Source organism: Hippopotamus amphibius, chromosome 10 (assembly GCF_030028045.1).
Source record: "Hippopotamus amphibius kiboko isolate mHipAmp2 chromosome 10, mHipAmp2.hap2, whole genome shotgun sequence".
In the NCBI taxonomy this organism is placed as follows: domain Eukaryota; kingdom Metazoa; phylum Chordata; class Mammalia; order Artiodactyla; family Hippopotamidae; genus Hippopotamus; species Hippopotamus amphibius.
The window spans coordinates 1,209,093-1,231,070 of NC_080195.1; the positions used below are offsets into that span (position 1 = coordinate 1,209,093).

The 21,978-nt window shown below is 59.1% G+C and overlaps 1 protein-coding gene across 7 annotated transcripts in view; it reads left to right on the top strand.

The window, feature by feature from the left end:
- The window catches only part of ARHGEF10 (Rho guanine nucleotide exchange factor 10), an 81,791-nt gene extending 71,077 nt beyond the window's left edge, over positions 1–10,714 (top strand). For 5 of the 7 annotated variants that reach the window (XM_057697201.1, XM_057697202.1, XM_057697203.1 and 2 more), the window contains 3 exons: positions 1,486–1,660; positions 6,426–6,548; positions 9,131–9,645. In XM_057697201.1, the coding sequence (XP_057553184.1) occupies positions 1,486–1,660; positions 6,426–6,548; positions 9,131–9,618 (786 nt within the window). In that variant the 3' untranslated portion in view covers positions 9,619–9,645. The other 2 variants (XM_057697205.1, XM_057697206.1) reach the window with 2 other exon arrangements.
- The last annotated feature ends 11,264 nt before the right edge of the window (positions 10,715–21,978 follow it).

Consider the following 21,978-nt stretch of genomic DNA (forward strand, 5'->3'; position numbering starts at 1 on the left):
CGCTGCTGCGTGTTTACTCAGGAGACCTTACCCTGTTAGAACTCGGGGTTCCTTCCTGATGGCCGCCACCGGCTCCTCCCCACGGACGCGTGCTCAGGTCAGATGCGGGGTGACCGGGGCGGCTCTGTGGGGGGAGCGCAGGCGCGTGGTGGGAGGTGTCTGCAGGGCTGAGCGGCACACGGGCGTCTCTGGGAGGGAACGGCGGCCCCCCATCTTCTGGCTGCAGGGGGGCCGAGGGCCTGAGCCAGCCCGGAGGGCAGGCCCTCCCTCTTTACCTGGAGGCCCCGTGTTCCCTCCTGGGAGGCACAGGGGGACGGCGGAGGGGACAGGTCCCCCGGGCACGTGGTGGTGACAGGACTGGGCTCTCAGGCCGTCAGAGGAGTCTGCTGCCTCTGGGGTCACAGCGGTGCCCGCGTTCTGGCTTCAGGACGACGGCCAGGCTGCACGCCCCCCCCCCCCCCCCCCCGCCCCGGGCTCTCCAGCCCCCGTGTGCGGGCCCGAGATGCCCGCCTGTCCCGGTGCAGCCTTCACTTCAAACAAGGTGTGATGCCCTTGGACGTGGGGCGTCCCGTCCGACTCCAGTCAGAGACTCACGTGTCCCCTTTGGTCCGGCTCAGGAGGGCCACGTGTGTGCGTGCAGCAAGAATGTTACCCAGCGCGTCCTTTCCGTGTGGGTGCAAGGATGGTACACCCGGCCCTGCCAGCAGCGTTGTGGGTCTAGACAGGCCCCGCCCACCCCCCACCCTGTTCTCGGTCCTCGAGGACCAGCCCCAGGGCAGACGTGGGAGCCTGTGCTTTCTCCCTGTGGGGTTAAGTCACCTCTTTTCAGGGCAGAGAGCGGTGCAGCCCTGTGACCTGCTGGGGACTAAGAGGACCTCTTTGCAGACGCTGTGTCTTGCCATTGTGTCTCCGAGCTTCGCCCCACCTGCCCCCCCATCCCTGGTAGGCGGCGACCGTAGGTGCCCAGCACTCGCCCACCCATCGTGGGGACAAGCTGCAGCAGTTCCCTCTTGGGAGCCCCGCGGGGCAGGGTTGTCAGGATGGAGATGTGGGGCAGAGCTCAGCCCGGAGGCTCGGGAAGGACCTGGTTGAACAGAGAAGCAGCAGGTGGCCAGCCAGGGACCAGACGGGGCGGCCACCCAGGGACCAGACGGGAAGGACACCAAGGGCACCCTGAGGGCTCGGCGAGGGTCCAGCTGCCTGTACAGGTCTCCCGGCAGGCAGGCGTGGCCCTCGTTCCGCCCAGGTTTGGGGCGACGGATGGGTCTGCATGCGTCCAGGGCCGCTGCTCAGCGCCCGTGGATCTGGGGTGGCCGCGCCCTTGCTGCGGGCAGGTGAGGGCAGGTGAGCTCAGGTGCCGGCTGGACGGGTAGACCGCGGCCCCGCCCAAGGCTTCCTGCACAGCCCGGAGGGCGGCCCGTGAGGTGAGATGGGGTGTAGCGCGGGTGCCCCGACGCCCACCGCCCTTGTCCTTGGTGTCCGCAGCGGCAGCTGGAGGCCCACCAGGAGGAGGGCATGGTGGTCGCACACGTGGCTGTGGCCGGCGTGGGCATCTGGGTCGCCTTCACCTCGGGGGCCACGCTCCGCCTCTTCCACACGGAGACGCTCAAGCACCTCCAGGACATCAACATCGCCACCCCCGTGCACCACATGCTGCCAGGTGGGCCGGCGTGGGGGGGGGGGAGGGGGCGGGGCCCCTGGGGGGGCGGGGCTCAGGGCCCTCCCCCGAGGTCAGGACCGCCCAGCACAGGCGGTTTCGTTAAGGAGGTGGGGCGGGGGCGGGGTTGAAGAGCCCAGGAAAGCAGGGGACCGGCGGGGGAGGGGGTGCTCTCGGGAGCCCCCACTGGGCTCCACGGGCCCCCACGCGGGACGGCTGCTCCTGGCAGCGGGGCTCCAGCCAGGAGAGGGGTAGAGGTGGGGGTGCGGGAGCCACGTGTGGCTGCTGGGTGTGTGCGGGTGTGTGCAGGCGTGTGGCTCGTGTGTACACACGTGTGCGTGTCACGCGTGGGCGTGTGGCTCATGTACGTAAGCCTGTTGCCAGTGTGTGTGTGTGTAGCTAGTGTGCACATGCGTCGCCTGCTGTGTGCCGGCCTGCGCCTCCACGCGGCTTTGAAGAGCCGGGCTCACGCCTCGGGGCGTTGCTCTCCCTTCCCGTGCTGGATGCGCTGTCCTGGCTCCCGGCTGGAGAAGAGAACGTCAGGTGTGCCGCCCGCGGGCTCCCCGCCGCCCCGCGTGAACGGCCCCGTGCAGGAAGCCCTCCCAGGGCGCTCGAGCCGCTGGCCTGTGTTGGACCAAAGCCCAGCGGTCACGTACCTGTGACCCTGTGACCTGTTTGCACCGGGTGTACTTAAGCTCTTTGTCTTTCCTTCTTTGCACCCCCAGTTAATGACTCCCTGGCTTCTTATCTACCTGCGTGGCAATAATGTGCACAGCTGTGCTTCCATGCTCTCACTGGGTATAAAATTCCAGTAGGTTCTAGAGATGAAGACGTCCCAGGCCAGAAAGAGCAGAATTTGAAGAAATCACGTACTGTAACTCATGCCTTTTTTGTAGCAGAATTGATAACCCCATTTAGTTCCCTAGAGGTCTCAGCGCGCTTTCCCTGTGTGTGGGCTGTGACTGTGTGATGAGTTGCGTTTCTGTCCTCGGTTCTGGGCACCCTGAGCGCGAGTGCTTTGCCGTAAACATGTCAGAGGCGGCAGACACCGTGGGTGACGGCACCTGGGACCCGCACAGGCGTGTCGAAGGGCGGTCGTCACCCTTCCCGGCTCCCAGGGTGGGCACAGCCTGCGCCGCAGTTCTGAGGGTGGCCTCTCCTCCGGGTGGAGAGCCGGCACAGATCACGTCAGGACGCCGCTGTTTGCTCTTTGTCCAGAACAGTCAGGGAGAGTATTTGGATGGAAAGATGCGGGGACCCTGTCAGTTAGCCTTCGCAGGTCCCTGCTGAGGGAGCACGTTGCCTTCCCGGGGTGACGTCACCAAATGAAACAGCCCAATTTTCTGTCTAATGAAACAGTGTACCTTCTCGAAATACCATCAACCACGTCCTCGGGGAATTCCGCAACTTCAGCCCGCCTCGAGCTGGTTTACAGGTTAGGGCGCAGACCGAGGCGTGGGCTTTGTGCCCCCTGGGCTCCCGGTGCCGTCCGGCGCCAGCCAGCAGCGCGGCCCGCCCGCCTCCCTGGTCTCCGTCCTGGCTGGGGGCCGGCCGTGGGCGCCCGCCCGGCTCCTGTCTGCCACTCGCTTCGGCCCCGTGCAGCTGGCAGGCTGAGCGCCGTGTCGGCACCTCTGTCCCCCTCCCCCCCCACTCCCCCCTCGATGCTGAGCGGGTGGCCCCTCGGCCCGCAGCCTGGCCGGCTCAGGGCCCCAGTCGTCCCCCCGGGAGGCCACGGGGGGCGCGTCCGCGAGGGGCCGCCTGGACGCCTGTCAGCAGCCCTGTCCGCGGGCCCTCTGACGTGGGAGGGCCACCACGTTCCCCAGGTACCATCCAGTGAAACGTCCACGTGTGGCATTAAAGGCGGATCGTAGGCTGCTTTGCAAATGGAACAGACCATCATGCCCTGACACTGAAGGCTTCCAAACCAGTTAGAAGGAAACACGTCGCCGTTTCCCCGCTCCCGGCTTTGTTCTGATGAAGTGAAGGTTTGGGGGTCCTCCCAGGAGCTCCTCCCAGGAGCCCCGGTTTTTTCCGTGGGTCTTTCCCCACACGGTGACTTTTCCCCATCCCGACACCACACGGGGCACCTTCTGTGCCTTTGAGTTGTTTTGTCCTTTCTCTTTAGAAAGATCCACTTCTGGAGAGAGGAGTTTCTTTACAAAGACTAGAGAGAGTTTCCCAGATTTTTGCTACGTATAACGTAACACAGATGGGAAAGCTGGAGACAGGACGAAAAGTCAGATGTTCCTGACATGCTGTTTACAGGCAGAGAGGTGGAGAAATTCCTAAGGAGGATAAAAGATGACTTTCAAAATGTATTTATGAATGAAAATAAATAGTAAAGTTTTATCCTTCGTCATTTGAAAGTAAAATCTTTTTAATGTTTTTGTTAGTGGTTGGAAATGTTTCACGTCGTATTTCACAGGATCTGTTTGCAATATGAAAGCGTAACCCTTACGGTGCAGATGGGTTATTTGAAGTTACCGTTTTCCTCATTAGTTTTCTTTAAAGCCAAGTGGTAGATCAAAAATATTTCAAATGCTTCTCTAGTAGTCCTAAGCCAGTACTTTAAAAGTTATAAATTCTCTGTGACAGAAAGTTTAACTCATAAATTCCTTTTTTGGAGCGGAATTAAAGGGAACTCAGTTTCCCAGACCAAAATTTTTCAGGATGATCAAATGAATCATGAAATGATTTATTCGTGCAAAGGGTTTTCACTTATATGCAGGACTCGGCTGCCAAATGAGGGTGTGGGTGGAATTACGTGACATGAAAACGCACAGCCAACCTCTGAACCAGCCCTGAGACCATGGCGTGACAGTCTGCTTGTTTTTATCGTTCCCAGTACTTTCGTGGGTTAGGGTTAGGGTTAGGGTTAGGTAATGTATTCACTTCTAGGGCCACAGGGCCATACCACGGCCCAGTTTCCATATTCCTTCCAGGACAGGGGCTTTGGAAAGTGGCTGCAGAAGGGGAATGGTAGCTCTGTCCCCATCCATCCCGTTGTCATGACATTCTCCACTCACGTCATGAGGGGAGACCCCCTCACCGTGGTGCGGAGGAGCAAGGTATTCGAATGGAAAGTAACCTGCCGCCCCCATGCATCAGGGCAGCGGGGGAAGCTGTGCGTCATTGAAACAGAACAAAACCCAGAGCAGCGAGCCCTCCACCAGCTGCTTTCACCGGAGGTCTTCAGGAGGGTTGGAGAGGATGGCCTCAGCTCTGTGGATTTGCTTTCTGTCTGGTGCGTAGCCGTGGGGAACCTGCAGGCCACCTGACGTCGAGGGAGACTGATGCTCTGGGAGGCGCACCCGTGTGTGCCGGGACGTTCCCTGGCTTGGCGGGGCTCACCTCCGCAGGGCTGCCCCCCGACAGGCCCCCCTGCCCCTGGACAGCAGTCGTCGTGAGCTGTGCCCAGAGCCACGTTTCTAAACCGCTGCTGTGTTTCTTCCTGGTGTTTGGAAATGACAGCTCCTGGCCCACGTGTAGACAGACACTCAGCTCCCGGGCATCTCTAAAGCCCTAGCTGCTCCCACGGGCTCGAGTTCAGAATTCCTGGGAACTTAATGCATTAGCTTTTTAGAAATAATATGCGCGTAGTTAGAGGTAAAACCAGATCTTTGGTTTTCTGTTCTTTTGGTTTGGCTATTTTTTTCTTTGCTGCCTAAGTAATCATAAAATGACTTCGGTAGACACGGCAACCCACCTTTGGCCTTGGCGTGTGGACCGTTTGTGTTCATGCTTTTTATCTAAGACAAACTTGGGTCACATGCAGAGATACTGGAAATGACTCATTTCTAGGGAACAGGAGAATCCAGCTGCAGGGAAGTGTCCTCTGTTCCCTCCCGGGAGCAGCCTGGGTGGCCTTTCTCTGCTCTCGAGCTCTAGGCCTGAGCGGAGACGCCAGGAGTGGTTTAAGGCTTCTGGTGAAAGCGGTGATGCGGGGGGGGCGGGGGCGGGGCCAGGGTGGGCTGCGCGGGGCCCAGGATCCGTCCCCGCGGTGAGCGTCCCGGCAGACGTGCACCTTCACTCCCGCGTCCTAACCGCGTCAGGCTGACCCACCTCTCTGGGCCTCAGAGCCTCGGCTGCAAAACAAAGCAAAGTGAAGCAAACAGCCAGAGGCTCCGAAGGCCCTCGGCCCCCAGGGTGGGCATCAGCGCCTCCCAGGCGCTCCCACCGAGGCCCCGAGAGGCCTCCTTCCGGCAGAACCTGTGGACCGTCGCGTGTCTCCCCCGAGGTGCTGAGCACGGATGGCACTGGGCGCCCGTCCTGCCTGTGAGGTCTCTCCTTACCTGTCCGGGTGGGCCCTTGCTGGCACGGGGCCGCCGCCTGACGCACGTGTGTGTGTGTGTGTGTGTGTGAGAGTGTGGGTGTGTGTGTGTGGCTGTGTGTGTGTGTGTGTGTGTGTGTGTGCACGCGCGCGCGCACGCAGCTCTCCTGGAAGTGGACGGTTGGCGGGGGCTGTGATTGGCTCTGGAGGTGCCTGTCCAGCAGTGCCGAGGGCGCCAGCCACGTGTCCCGCGGCTGTGGCCACGCGCTCTGCCGGCTGTAGCGTGGCGTCCCCCGGATCTCTCTTGCCCGTCCGGTGAAGCAGTCATGGTGTGTGGCTGGGGCTCCGGTGACACCACCGGCCGGCAGGGCTTGGGGTGGCCTGGGGAGCGCTCTGGCGGGTCTGTTGGGTTTCTGGGCCGTCCCCGGGACCCCTCCCCCGCGCGTGGGCTGCGGAGGCCGGGCTGTGGGCCCAAGCCTCTCCTGTCCCTCCGTCCAGGACACCAGCGGCTGTCCGTGACCAGCCTGCTCGTCTGCCACGGCCTCCTGATGGTCGGCACCAGCCTGGGCGTCGTGGTGGCCCTGCCTGTCCCTCGCCTGCAAGGCATCCCCAAGGTGACCGGTGAGTACACCCCCGTGCGCCCCCACCTTGCGGGCCTCTGTCCTGCCCTGAACTCTCAAGCCCATGGGTCCGTGGCCAGCTGTGTCTTTGCTGAAGCAGGGTAACTTATTGGGGTGGTTTTCTCCCTCCCTCCCTCCCCTCTCCCCCTCCTTCTCTCCTTTGGTTCCTACTGTAAAGACTGTGTCTGCTAGTTTGAATCATCAGGTCATACTTTCGTCTTCCTGTTTCTCACATCGGTAGTCCAGGGAGACCCTTATCCCCAAGACGTGTTTTCACGTCACCTTTTTTGCCACCTGGTGGCTTTGATCATTCTATACCGTTTTGTTCCGTGAAAATGGATGCTTTTTATGTTTTGCAAAGAAGGAGGCCCAGCATCTGGGAAAGCTCAGTTGTGCTGTTTTGCAGTGTTGGGAGGAGTTCAAGTGGACACAGCCTTTTTGGGAAGCACTTAAGGACCTGAAGGTGCTCTTGCGTCAGGAGTCAGGTTTCCAGTTCAGGAGTCTGTCTCGGGAAGCAGCCAAGTCTAGGGACAAGTTGTGATGCAGAAAGAAAAGGAAGCAGCCTGAAGGTCCACAATTAGGGGTAGGGAGACATTTAAGAGAATGGGCCCGTTGCCATTTTAGAATGTAACGCAGCCAGTGAAAACGGTGTTTGCACAGAGCTCTGAATGATACAGAAACACGTTAATTCTGTAAGTTAGGTAAGACCAAGATCTTAAATTTTATGTTGATTATATGACTCTCAGAGAAAAAGATTTGTAGGAAACTCATCGAAACGTTACTGAAGATCTCTGTCTACAGTTACTTCCTCTTGTCAGCTCTGGAGTACGTCACTGCGACTGCAGGCACCCTTTCTTCCCTCACCAAGCTGTCACGGATCTGTTGCTTTAGATGAATTCACGTTTGGTCATGCTCCATCTGTTGGGATCGTGGAATTCCAATTTTGTTTTTTCATTTCTTAATTTCTGTTTCATTATGATCTCTCTGTGGTACATACAGAGCTGTGTATGACAGACATGTGCTGTTTAAGTGGTAAAAGGCTCAGGAGTAGGACACCCCTCGCGTGACAGCCGTGGGTGCCCCTCCCACAGCCAGACGCTCTTCTCCTGCAGTCTCACGTCGTCATTCCATTAGTTTTTGTCTACAGTTTAGCTAATTTGTACCTTTTTTTAAAAGGAAGTTTTTTGGTTGTTTTGTTTCTTTGGAGTAAAATTGCTTCACAATGTTGCGTTAGTTTCTGCTGTACAAGGCAGTGAGTCAGCTGTAGGTATACGTACATCTCCACGTCCCCTCCCCCTCCCCCTCGCGCCTCCCTCCCCCACCCCCCTAGGTCGTCACAGAGACCGAGCTGAGCTCCCTGTGCTCTGCAGCAGCTTCCCGCTAGCCTTCTGTGTTATACTCGATAGTAGCATGAATACGTCACACCGAATCTCCCAGTTCTAAAGTCTCTAATGGTGCGTTCTAGCATGTCTGTAACTGTCTCCTAGCATACGTGTTCCTCTCCAGCTGCTTCCTTCCACATAACTTCTGAGGCACAGCCCCCTCGGCCGCGTGACTGCAGCTCGTGTGTGTCCTGCTGTGTGGCGTGGTTTTGTTCCCTGTGTGACATGTGGTGGGTGTGTAGTTGTCTCCAGTGTTGTGTGCTGCATGCAAAGGCCCTGTGGGTGTCCTTCTGGCCGCCCCTTCTCATAGGGACTCGGGTCCGCTGGGTGTGTTCGGGAGATCACAGGTGTGTAGGAACACTCACGTTCAGGCTCACCGGGTGCTGCTGGGACAGTCCCCTGGGCTGTCGCGTCAGATCACACCTCCATCCCTGGTGTCTGGGCGTCCCCATCCCTCCACGGTGCCCAGTCCCCCTGTTGGTGGAGGTCTAGGCTCACCCTTCTGCCAGTTGAGGAAGGCATCTCGCCCGGCTGAGGAATGCTGTCGTGTCCGCCGCCTCGGCCAGAGCGGGAGGACGGCGCTGGGGCCCTGTTTCAGCCTCAGAGCATCTGGTGAAAGGGGCATCTAGTCCACATGTCTGTGTCAGCCCACCTGCGGGGCGCCTAAAAACAGACATCCCGTTCCCGCCTGACCCTTGGAGTCACGGTGTTTGGGGGGGGTCTGCGTTTCATAAGAAGGCCTGCGGGGAGTTTCTGGTGCTTCTTTTAAAGTTCAGTTCACATCACCTTTGAACTGAAAAGCCCCCATTGTCATTAATACCATAGGACTAACGTATTCTAAACCACGGAATCTTTTTGAAATGAAACATGGCAGGAAGCTACCGGCAGTTTGGGCATCTTGTTCCTAAAATGGACATATGTCAGGCATTTAATTTTTTTAAATCAAATGTTAGGAAAACTTTTCCTACATGTGTTATCTTAGAGCAGGTGAGAAGGCATTTATGCAGAAACCAGGAAAACAGCCGTTTTACGCCTCTGAAAGGGTGGTGCGAGCCCCAGAGCCGAGATGCTGTTGACAGCAACCAGGGGCGCGTGTTGGGCCGGGGTCTGCGGGCGCTCTTGGGAGTGAGTAGGGAGGCGCGCGCGGTGGTGCGCGGGGTCCCGCCCGGCGCCGGCCCCGCTGAGCGCTGTCCCCTTGCAGGGCGAGGCCTGGTCTCCTACCACGCGCACCACGGGCCCGTCAAGTTCCTGGTCGAGGCCGCGGCCGCCCCCAGGGCGGACAAGGACAAGCCCCGCGACAGCCCGGCCCCCGGCGCCGAGCCCGCGGACGAGGAGCGGGGGGACGCGCCGCCCGGCGAGGCCGCGGGGCCCGTGTGGCTGGGGGCGCCGCCGGGCCCCCCCGCGCCGGCCAGCGACGCCTCCTCCGCGTCCGGCTCCCCGCCGCCGTCGCGGGCCTCGGGCTCCCTGGAGCCGCGCCCGGAGGAGGAGGGCCCGGGCCGGGACCTCCCGCGGCCCCCCGGCGTCGCCGCCGGCCGCGCGCGGCGGGCCCGGAAGGCGAAGGCCAGCTCCGTGCTGGTGGCCTGCGGGGGCCAGGGCCACCGGCGGGTGAGCAGGAAGGCCCGGCAGCAGCGGCCCGAGGAGCTGGCCTCGTCCGTCATGGTCTGGCAGATCCCGCTGCTGAGCGCCTAGCCCGGCGGCCGCGCGCCCGAGCATCCCGGCCGCGCGCCCGAGCATCCTTGCCGCCGCCTCGGGCCGCCGTGCGCAGTATCACCCAGGGGGCGTCCCCGGCAGCCCCCTGCTCCCCGTGCCGCAGAGCCCGGGGCCCGCGCGCGTGAGCGGGTGGGGGTCCCGGGAGGATGCTCCGCGTCCGACCCCCGTGGTCCTTCATAACCGCGGGCCGCCGCGCACCGGCTCTCGTGTCCTGCTCCCCAGAGAACTCACAGACTCAGCGTATTCCGCAGGGGAGGGGTTTATTAACAATTCTCAACGTAATTTCACTTGATTCAGATTCACTGCTTTTATTTATATGGTGTATCTTTTAACTCCAGAACAGAATTTGTAACAGTGAAGAAAGTCGGTAGCATACACCAGTCCGGGTGGTGGTATATGCTTTCTGAGTTGAGCTGGGTTTTCCAAAGTGGTATAATGTGTGTACTGTATATTTTTAACAAAGTAGTATTTTTATATCGCGTTTTGCTATTAAAAAATTAACAAAGTTTTAGTCAATATATTGTCTGTAACGTTTCACAAATACTGTTTGCTTTGAACCAAAATGCTCAATTCCTATCAACTTTAGGCTCACGCATCAATGCCAAAATATCCACGTGAGAGGTGTGTGTTTTAGTGTCGCAGGAGACGCGTGGAAGGTGTCTTGGTCCATCCTTCCTGCTGTGTTTGCACCTTCCGTCTTTGAAGCCATGTCTGAAGGACACGCGGTGCTGGTCAGGGTGGGCGCCTTTGCTGGCGGTGGACACCGGACGTGGGAGAGGTGGCCCTCGGTCCTCAGGGCTGGCGCTCAGGGCCCCTTCTGCAGACGCACAGGCTGCCTCCTGCAGGGGTCGTGAGCGAGTGAGCTGCGAGCTGCCTGTGCTCCACGTGTATTTATCTGTTGACGTTCTGCTCACTGCGACCAGTGCAGGTCCCCGCGAGGCTAATGTCTCAGCACTTTACTGGTGACTAAAAATGCTAATTTTATGACTTGGCCAAATATTTTCCAAGGTGCACCTGTGCCCCCATGGGAAAGAAGTATCTCCCCAGGCTTCCTTAAACTGTTAGCTGCTATCTTATGTCATAAATAAAGTCTTTTTATTTAAAAATGAAATTTTGCCAGTTGCCTTTTTTCTGGTAAAAGCCAAAGGTGAAGTTGTGTTCTTGGGACAGTCAGGTGGTCCTTTCTGACGCGGCATCCCCATGTGCTCGTTTGGGAGTTTACGTGTTGATTCCAGAGACGGACACAGTGTTTGTGGAAAAGAGCACTTGAGTTGCAAGGCGGTGCTAAGAAACTCTCTTGAGACGCCTCACTTGCTAGTTTTATTTTGAGCGACTTCATGAGTTGAATGAGTTCAATATAAAATATAAAGAAAAGCATCTAAAGGCAGCTCCATACTGTTTGCACTGGTTAAAAACATATCGTTTCTCGGCGTTTTCCATGGCCATATAACAGAGAAGTACTTGGATATGCCTTTTACTGAAACCTTGATACTCAGAGATTATTTGGTCTTAATCCATACCTCAAAAAACTCAGCTTGCGATTACCGTATCTTCTTATGGCATAAATAAGTAAAAAATAAAAATGGTGCCAGCTGAGCTTTCCACTTCATTGTAATATTGGTGACATATTTAGGAAAACCTGGCTGTCACTTGCCGTCCATCTGTCACTTTGCCAGATTTTACTTTCCAGCTGTGTGGTGAAGCTTTTAGTATCACTTTATTCTCTTCCCATCTTTCAGTTAAAATGTGAGCATCACTCTGGACCCGGCCCTGCTCAGAGGCCCTGGTTCCAGCCGGGGGAGGGACTCCTTGCCTTTTGAACCTGCGGCACTCAGAGCAGGAGCTGGCAGCCCGGAGAGGAGGCTTCCTTCCAGACGGCCTCTTCCCAGTGACGGGACTCCGGGCTGCAGGGCTCACTGGATTAGCTCGTGTAACTGCTTCTCTGTCTTGACAGCCTGCAGGAAATGGGATCTTTGCAGGTGGAGTCATCTGATTTGATTTTCTAAATCACATCCCAAAGTATCTTTTTTCTGTAAATATTTTCATAAGTTGAATTTAGAAGAATGTTGTAGATCCTGGGGACAGAGGGCTAATTTATAGCCACGGTTTTCTCACCTGTCAAATGGGCATAATTGAAGCGCTTGTGACTGTACATTTTTTGGTGATGTTTAGATTTATATGCATGAAAGCATTTCATACAAGTGGATTTTTTTTTAAATGAATAAAGGTTTCAAAGTAGCGGGAGCTCTGCGTTGACAGAACTGCCATCACACGCCAGGTCACGACCCCGAGGGAAGCAGGGTGTGGAGACTGCTTGTTTTTAAAAATAATTGAGTGACTGTGGAAGAAAAACGCATAGCTGGTTGTGTGGTGTTCTTCTGGAGGTGTGCTCACCCATGTGTCAATTCCAGCCCAGGCCCAGGGCGCTTTCCTTCCCGCTCAGAAGCCTCTTCTCCCTTCATGCCCTCGGCCGCCCTGCACATGGGCTCGCTCACGCAGATGCACGTGAGCTCACACACACACACACACACACACACACACACACACACACCCCTGTGCCCAGGAGGGCCCCCAGCGCGTGTCTCTTGGGCTGGAAGGAGGGAGCAGAGGGCCGTCAGGGCCGCTCTCGGACCCTGAACGGATTAAGCCTTGCAGAGCCAGTCAGGAGTTCTTTGCTGCCCAGCGGCGGCTGGGGGATGAGGCATGTTTCTGCAGCATCTTAACGGGGGAAATGCCACCCTGGTCCTTCCAGGCAGCTTCCTGGTGCCTCCCTCGCCTTCCAGGCCCGTATCTGGCGACGCTTCTGCCCAGTTCTGATAAGAACAGGCTGAGTCCTGGCAGAAACTTCCGGTTTCTCACCTGTAAGGGGAGCGCTGTGACTCTGGAGCTTCGCAGAGTGACCGTGAACGCGGACAGAGCTAGGGATGGGCTCTCAGTCCCACTGCTGCTCCCGGGGGGGTGCTGTTCTCTCTCCCCATTGCCCCCCCCCCCCCACCCCCAGTGCAGGGCCCAGGGCAGCTCATCGCAGCCGCACAGACTTGGGCTCGGGCCCATGTGCCCAGATCCCCCCGCAGGCAGCACATGGCTCAGAGTCTGGCCAGGGGGCTGACCAGACAGTGGGGAGGCCGGCTGGTAGGGGCACCGATGCCAGCAGAGGGATTGGAGCCAGCCCACGTCCTTCCCTGAATTTACCAGATCTTGGATGGCAGGGCTGAACTCACAGAGGAGGAGGAGGGAGGGAGGGAAGGGCTGGAGCCTCGGCTGGGAGGCTGGGGCTCAGCCAGGATTGTGTAACCGGCTGCCTGGAGCCCGGCCAGGGCACGGAGCAGGCAGACAAAGGCTGGGAGCGCAGACCTCAGAGAAGCCGCCCACGGAACTCGGGATCCAGGAGCTCTTCTCTCGCATCTGCTGGCACTGCCGGCGCTAAGCGCACACCCGTTCGCACAGCTTGCTGCCTGGAAACCTGTTCCCCGACCACCCCCACTTGCATCCAGAGAGGCTCCTGGTAAGTCAGCGTCACAGAGACCCCCCGGTCCGGCGAGTGCAGCTGGGGCTGTAGGGCTTCCTGGGGGAGGATGACCTCCCTGGGTGTCCAGGGTGCTGTGTGCCACCCGACGATAGAGCCAGAGTGCGCGGGGGGTGTGGGCAGCAGGGCGGGGGCGGCCAAGCGGAGGCCTAGGAGGGGGGTGTGGGGGGCACACGTCGCCTACCCTGCTGCACCGGGTGGGTCCAGGGTGGGCGGGCCTTCTTGGAGGCAGAGCTGGTGGAGCCCCGGGAAGAGAACGTGCAAGCCTCTGAGAAGCAGCCAGGAGGCCTCCTTCCCTGGCATCCGCAGGTGAGCGGTCAGGGCCAGACACCTGCTGCAGGCGCGGCAGGGGACAGCACGTGGGATGCTCCTGTCGGCAAGTGATGGGCGAGTTGCCTTTATTTTCATTGAAAATAATTGCTTCTTTTCTTTTTTGGTGCTAACTTATGGGATCGATGCTCTGTCTTCAGTTCTGTGGTTCTCAATCGGGGGAGCTTGCCTTCCACCCCGGGGGCCGTGGGGCAGTGTCTGGTCACCATTGGGGGTGGGGGGGGGGTGAGTGCCGCAGGTGTCCAGAGCATAAGGGCCAGGGATGCTGCCAGACACCCTTCAGGGCACAGGCCGCCCCTGACATCCCCGGGGCCAAGGTCAAGTCCCGAGCTTACTCCTTGTTTCCGTGCAGCCCGCTGCAGACACCACACACGTGATGTCTTTTGTGATGTGAACATATGGGATTCCCGTTCTGTTCTCAGCCGTCCCCGACTTCTCAGTGGTCTGTCTCATTTTAGCACTGCTATTCTAATTTGAGTATAAAAATACCTCGCTTCGGTCATGAAACGGAACTTTTGCTGCAGGCTAACAGGTGTGAACGGTGGCAAACAGCCACGTTCAAACACCCTTACTCATATTGGTCTTTAAGCAAGCTACATTATCATGGTAAACCCACAGCCAGAAGGTTTGGATTCATACTCGGCTGAGAGAGGAAGAGACACCAGTGCTGGCGGGAGACACCTTAATGTACAGTATCTTAAGCAAGTTCAGTGTCCGTGTGTCCAGATTTACACAAGTGACAGACACGGGCGCCGGCTTCCGCACACTCAGAGACGCACGATACACGTGCCGCTGCGTCCTGGGCACAGGACGTGTTTAGACGAGGGTCCTGCACCTGGATCGCGTGGCTCCACGGGGTCCACGGTTGACATCAGGGGCTGTGAATTTCCGGAAAGGATGTGCCCTGGAAAGAATGTGCCAGTGGCTGCGCTCTGCGCTCTGCTGCATCACGCCCCACCCCTCCCCCAGGAGAAAGGTCCATCCCGCTGTCCAGACCAAGGATCAGGAAACTACGTGAAGCCACCCCCCGGTCCCTGACGTTTGTGTTGCGTCTGGATTCCGTTTCAGTCAGTTTTCCAGAAACACAGACTAGGGGTGAGGGCACAGGCTTTGCTGCCGTGTTTACCAGACATCCAGCTGGGGGTTCGTTGCTTCTCAGAATTTCTCATCTGTGCGCGGAGCTGGTAGGAGCACGTCACGAGGCCGGCAGGAGATTTAGATGAAATCGCAGTGGAGGGTCTTCGTTCAGCGCCCGGCGTATGATCAAGGCCTAATGCAGCAGCTGTCGCGTTCCATCCTGGCCTCCTCTGGGCCCGTGTCCCAGTCGTGCGGTCCTGTGGTTCACGGCGACCCTGACTGTCCCATCGGTTCCTTCCTCACGTAGGTGTGTTCACTTTCAACACAGACGTGTTGCTGGTGTGCAGCAGGCCAGGCCTGTGCGGGTGTTCAGGGCGGGCGGGGCCTCCCCAGACCCGGGGGACGTGCTGTCCGCGCCGGGCTGTTCCCTTTGCCTCCTGAACAGCCACATCTCAGGAACTTCTTGTGCGGCGTGAGCGACGGCCGCAAAGCGCCCACATCCCGGTCCTCCGAGGCTGTGAGTGCCGCCCTGCAGCTGCGACGAATTACAACCTCAGACGAGAACTCGATCCTGAGCCGTCGGTGTCATCACAGGGGTCCTTACAGGAGGGCGGCAGGATGAGGGGCCGGTCACAGAGGGTTAAGGTGCTTGCCTGCAGGCACCTCTAGACGCTGGAAAAGCAAGGAAACAGCTTCTCGCCAGGCTCTCAGGCAGAGCCGGCCCTGCCAGCGCCTGGGTTTCAGCCCGAGGACACGGTGTAGGGTTTCTAACCCGCGGGACTGTCAGGGAGAGCGCGTCTTGTGTTAAGGCACTAGTGTTATGGCAGTGAGTCCCGGAGCCACAGGGAAGCACACAGTCCTGTAGACCGAAAACCAGTCCTGTTCCCATAGGAACAGACCCCAGGGAAGGGCAGTCAGCGGGCACACTGGGCGGGTCTCCAGGGAGTCTGGGGAAGCCCCTGCCCGTTTTGCAGCGTCGCTGACAACAGACCCGCCGGGGTGGAGGGAGGCCTGCGACCAGCACAGGTCATCCCAGGCGTCCTCGTCAGGTCGGCTGGAGGGGCGGGGCCGGCGGCTGCTTTCACCTGCGGGCACAGGTGCACCCGGGGCCGCCCACCTGCGCCCGCCGCCGCCAGCAGATGCCACAGGCAGGGGTCCTTCCAGGCCTGGGAACCGCCCGCTACTCTCCTGTCTTCTGCAGTGAGCTGGGGGGGTGGGAGGAGAGGGGGCGCCCAGCCCCGCTCCGCGGCACCCACAGCCCCCTGCGGCCCTGCCCGTGTCCAGGGTCCGAGGACAAGGCCAGAACCGGGAGGCAGGCCGAGCCCTGAGGCCGGCGGCGGAGGTGTGATGGGGGAGCTGCCCCAGCCCCGCCGGCTGTGTTTCACCCGCAGGGAGACCCGGGGGCAGGAAGGGCCGTAAACCTGGGGAGCCGGGCAGATCCCAGGGAGTCCCCCCGTGGACTCTCTCCTGTTCCTGGGGGCCCTGAGGACGGGCCTGCGCTGTCTCAGGCAGGGGGAGCCGGGGCCCAGAGGGGCCTTGCTAGGCAGCAGGAGAGGAGGGGAGGGGAGAGGAGAGGAGGGGAGGGGAGGGGGCTCCCAGAAGCGGGAGGAGGCGGGAGGGGGCGTGGGGACAGTCTGCTGACTCGGGGCGATTGGGCTGATTCGGGGCTGGTTCGGGCTGATTCGGGGGTGACTCGGGGTGATTGGGGCTGACTCGGGGTGGTTCGGGGCAGATTCGGGGCCACTGGGGCTGATTCGGGCAGATCCGGGGCTGATTTGGGCCGATCCGGGGAGCGGTGACAGCCGACAACTGGACGCTCCGCGCAGCTCCCGCGGGGCTTCTGCTCCCGAAGCTGCGGGATACGAGCCGCTGCCCGCGCGCGTCCCTCCGACGGCAGAAGCGAAGCCCGCTGCAGGGCAGATGGAGGCCGGGGCAGATGGAGGCGTGGGCAGATGGAGGCCGGGGCAGATGGAGGCGTGGGCAGATGGAGGCGTGGGCAGATGGAGGCCGGGGCAGATGGAGGCGTGGGCAGATGGAGGCCGGGGCAGATGGAGGCGTGGGCAGATGGAGGCGTGGGCAGATGGAGGCCGGGGCAGATGGAGGCGGGGGTAGGTGGAGGCGGGGGCAGGTGGAGGCCGGGGCAGGTGGAGGCCGGGGCAGGTGGAGGCCGGGGCAGGAGCAGGCGCTCAGGCGGGGATGCCCACTCGGCCGGCGCGACCCTCAGCTCCTGCTCTCGGAGGCCTCGCTGTGGGCGGTGCCCCCCAGGTCCGTGCCCCCAAGGGGACGGTGCCGGGATTCGCGTCCTTAGAGGAGGAGGAGGGGACCGGATGTGGCGGCCCCCGGCGAGCGAGGACACGGGGCGAGGAACGCAGCCCCCCGGAACCCACCCGGCGGGCCGCAGCCTGCCGGCGCCCTGGTCCTGGCCCTGGTCCTGGCCCTGGTCCTGGCCCTGGTCCTGGCCCTGGCCTCCGCAGCTGCGGGCATGAAGGGGAATGCGCGTCTCCTCCGGCCGGAGCGCGCGGACAGGGCGTGGTGTCCACGCAGCCGCGAGCGCGCACGGAGCTGTCCCCGCGGCGCGCGTGCGGGGAGCTGGGTCTGCGCAGGGGACCCCTGGGGCGCGCGGACGCGGGACCAGGCGGCTCCGACGCGGGGAGGCCCTCCGAGCGGAGCTGTGGGCCCGGCGGGCGGGGAGGCCCGGGGCAGGCCTCGCCCGAGGGGCAGGCCTCGCGCAGAGGCGGCTGGCGGTGCCCACGGGGGGAGCGCCCAGGGCTGTGGGGGCGAGGCGGGCCCTGCGGGGAAGCCTTGTTCATGGATGGACGGTTCAGGCCAGGGGCTGATCTGATGGCTTCGAAAGCGGCCGCCAGGGCCCTGCCGGAGGGGCGCGGAGGCGGCCGCAGGGTGCCGGGGGCTGTGCGGGAGAACGGGCGCGGCCCCGGGGCGGCAGGGAAAGGTGGCCTGTGTCTCTTTACTCAGGGTGCGGAGGAGAGGAGCGGTCCTGCCTCCCGTCCCACCAGCCGAGCCGTCTGCTCTTGCGGCCTCAGCCCCGGAGGCCAGCGGACCCCAGGCGGGGGAGGGGGGGGCGGGAGACACAGCAGGAGAGGGGCCCCGGGCTCCGAGGCCTGAGCGAGCCCCACCCCGGCCGGCCCGCCCTCCCCCCTGCCGCCCGCGCCGCCTGCTGCGGAACAGACCCTTGGCTGGAGGCGGGTTGGCAGAGAGGACGTGGGGGCACCCCCGCCGGCCCCTCAGCTGTCCCCCCGGGATGGGGGGCCTCCCGCCCCCTGAAGCTGCCGGCCCCTTCCCAGGAGGCCGAGAGCCCACGGGCAACAGCCGTGCGCGTCCAGCCCTTTTGTAAACACATCGCGGGCGTCCCCACCGCCTGGAAGGGGCCCTGGGGGGTTTCAAACAGAGAGGCCCTGCAAGTCTGATGTTATCGGTTTTTCGCACGTGTTTTCCTCCTGCCCATTTGGATCCCAGATTACCAGCAGGGAGGGGCCCGTCCGGCTGGCTGTTAGATTTCCGCACAGACTTATCAGAAGTCGTTTAAAGCCCATTTTCAAACATTGCAACGGCCACCCCCCACCCCACCTAATGTCTCACAGGTGCCCTGCTTATTCCACAGTAAGCCATTGTTTGGGAAGACAGGGAGATGCCGCCCTGAGCGCCGTGGCCCTTACAGGGCGTCGGCTTCCCAGGGACAACGGCCCGCTTGCCATCCCGGCCGCCCTCGGAGCTGAGCTGCCAGGCCGGCGTGTGGGCCCTGCCCGCCTGCCGACGCCCTGCCGCGACGCAGCCTGGAAGGCGCGCGTGGAGGCGTGTGCAGCGGCTGCACCGAGTGAGTGTGTGCCTGACAGCACTGAGGACGTGGCCTTGCGTTTTGCATGTCATTAGAAAATCTTCTTTTTCTAGTAATTCATTTTTACTGTATTTTGGAAAGGGCCGTCCATAATAGATTGAAAACAGGAAAAAAAATAACGGATCCATTACAACGGTTTGAAAAGCAGTGCTTATGTACAGAAGACACAAAACCTCTGTATGAGTTTCCCAAGGCTGCCGTGATGAAGGACACCGACCGGGGGTTCGGGGCTCAGACCACAGGAAGTATCCCCTCCCAGGCTGAGGCAGAAGTCCCAGGTCCAGGGACATGGGTCTGCGCTTCCTCCGAAGGTCCAGGGGAGCGTGTCCGCCCGCATCCTTGGTGTCCCCGGTCCCTCGGTTGTGGCTGCACCTCTCCGGTCTGTCAGGCGTCACACGGCTTCCCTCTGTGTGTGTCTAGTGTGTGCCTGCATCTCCTCTTTTTATAAGAACCCTGGTCCTGTTGAATCAGAACCCACCGTAAGAAGCTCGTTTTAACTTGACTCCCTTTATAAAGCCACCGTCGCCCCATAAGGGCACGTTCTGAGCTCCTGGGCTTAGGACTGCAATGCTATTTTTGGGGGGGGGCGGGGCACAGCTCACGTGTAGGAACCTTTAAATTGGGGTTAACCAGATATACTACTGGGGAACGGCCCTTCTTTAGTGTAGGATAAGGGAGGATTTACTCGTTAGGCCTTTACTATGTAAAGATGACTTGAAAAATTAACAACTGTTTTGCAGTCACTGTAATACCAGCGGGGAGGTCAGTGACAGTGCATACCTTCTGATTTGGATTTCTGTCCCGTGTGACCTTGCCGGTCATCAAAGCCATCGCTCCTATTAGGTGACAGCAATGTGACTTAGAGCAGACTCACCTGACAACAAAGCTGATCCCGGTTCCGGGGACCCCCTTTCAGGTGTGACAGCGACGGCCCGAGCCCTGGGTCCCTCCGGCTGCACCAGCTCAGCACCAGGCTTGCAGGCTGTGCTGGCCCTTCGGTGGGCGCGTTTTTTGTCCCGTTCTGTCTCCTGCTAGAGTTACAGGTAAGCATCATGACGTTGCTGTCTGGAAGCTTCCTCCAGGCTCACTGTCTGAACTAGGAATCTTGAGCCGCATGACATCTAGGGCAAGACTCCTCTCAAGAGGCAACACCAGCGCCCTCCCCCCAGGGCCGTGTAAGCTTGAGGTTCCTCTTTAACTCACAGCACAAGGCGTCTCTGGGACTGGGGTGAAAGTCAGTGTGGTCAAAGGAAGCGACAAGAGGTGCTGGGACACCGATGGGCTTTTTAACACGTGGATTCCTGCTACGTGGACCAGGGTTTCTGGGCTCAGAAGCCTTCTTGGTTTGCTCTCTGAAGCGTGGATGCACTCCCGCGTTTGGAAGGACAGTGTTTCCTTGTGAATGTATACAGGGGCTTTGGGGTTGCACTAGAATTCCTGCTCCACCTCACGCGAGATGAAAGAGTTACATTAAACCCTTTGAGAGTTCAATTTTCTCAACTGTAAAGTGGGAGGAGTCCTCCCCTCCTGGGGTTCTGCATGTGCGTATGTGCGTCTACACCTAGTATTTTGCTGCACTGTACCTAAACGTACCTATAGATACGCTGTACATAGATTTCTGTGAAGTCATGTTTAATTGCAGATAACTTGCTGTAACGTTATAAATGCACACCTTGAAAATACTTTAAAATGACTATCAAATTTTTTTTCTTTTCCAAAAGAAGATTTATTAGGATCGATACAAATAAACTTATTGGCCATTTAGTGAGGGTAATATTGACTCGTTGAGAGAATTTGTGGCCTCCCGGTAGCTTGCAGTCTGCTGAGAAGCAGCGCGGGCACGACTGCCTGACGTGGTCCACGCGGGCCACGGTGCACGGCAGTGAGAGAGGGGCATGACTTGGTCATTGATTCGGCAATGACAGAGGATGACTTCGCCCATCACGGTGCTGGCCGTTGCACGAGGCTAAGAAGACAGGCCTCTGTTGTCGTGTTCAAATCAGGATAACTAAGGCATGAGCGTGGACCAGGGACTGTGTTTGATGTGAAATGTTTGCACTGACACCACCAGCGCACGGTCCATGTGTGTGCACCGTTCACAGTCCGGAGTCAGCCATGATCCAGGGAGCCGGGCAGCATCCTCTATTCCGAGCACAGGGTTCTCAGGCCCTGGCTGATAAGATACTTGGAAACACTCAGCCATGAGGAAAAGCGCTGCCAGTGTTTCAGGAGTAGCTTATGTAAGGATGCAGACACACCTAGAGTTCATCAGAGCTGAAGGGAGCAGTCGGGCTGGCGTTGGGTGGATACAGGGGGGCACTGGGGGAGGAGGGCTTTCGTTTCATCGGAGTGGGTAGGATTCTTAAATGAACCAGGGAATGTGGTTTCCACGCCAACACACAGATATTCTAATTAATTTTTCATGCCAAGAGACTCAAAGTACTTTGTAGCAATTGGATCAGTTCCTGACAGCTACTGGCATTTAATTGCTTTTTCCTCCCTTTTGGGAGGCTGAGGGGGGGGCACAGGAACTCTTACGCGCTGTTGAAAACTCTGGGGAAATGCCCTGCTGTCCGGTACCAGCACACACAGGAAAATGCCCTCCAGGGTCCTAACAGGGCTCGGAATGAGCGGCTGTGACTCACCAGCCACCCCCTCTTCTGCACCCGACGCAGACTCTAGCAGGGTGCACGGAACAGGGGAGGCAACAGTATTTGCTGGAAGTCACGCAGAGGGGCCGTGACAGAGCGGCGGGTGTGAGCTGTGCTCCCTGGAGGCCCGAGGCGCTGAGTGCGCTGTGCCCATCATCTCGGTCTGCCCCGCAGGGAGGGCAGTCATACCCCCACTTTACAGAGAAGGGCAGTGAGCACAGAGGCTGAGAGTCTTCTCCCAAACGCACAGGACTTGCGGTGGTGAAACTGGCGATGGAGATGCCACCGGCTGAATTCCAGACCCTGCTCTGCTCTCTCCACCGCTCCGGGCTGCTTCCAGATTAGGTTCAGCCCCCTGAGCCTGGAACCCGGGTCCCCCTCTTCGTTCAGGGGCCTGTAAACCGTCTCGCCCAAGAGGACCTCATGAGCGGTGGTTCTGTTTCTCGGGCGCTGTTTTGCATGGTGATATATCTGCACACTTCAAGTATACCATTCGTGATCAGGCTCTCCGAAGCAGTGGAAAATTTAAACAGTAAAATAGTTTTCTTGAAAGACTCTAGAAATAGCCTTTTTATAAAAAAGTAGTTACGATAGCTAGTCCTTCTTCTTGACATTTTTATACCGCCGGTTCAGTTTCAGGAAATCTAGAGGTCCCCGGTGTTCCAATGAACTCCTAAGTCAATGTAATGTTCCTCTGCGATTTCCATTGACCATACTGGGGCCGGAGTGTATTTTTTAAAATAAAACATCTGAAGTCTGAAAATAAATAGGGTTCCCCACACTTTGTCTCTACTAGATGGTATAGAGGTTGCATGGATGTTTTAATTCATTTATGTTTTCATTCCTTCAATAAATATTTATTGAGAACCTAGTACATACCAAGCATTGTAAAATCCAGTGGG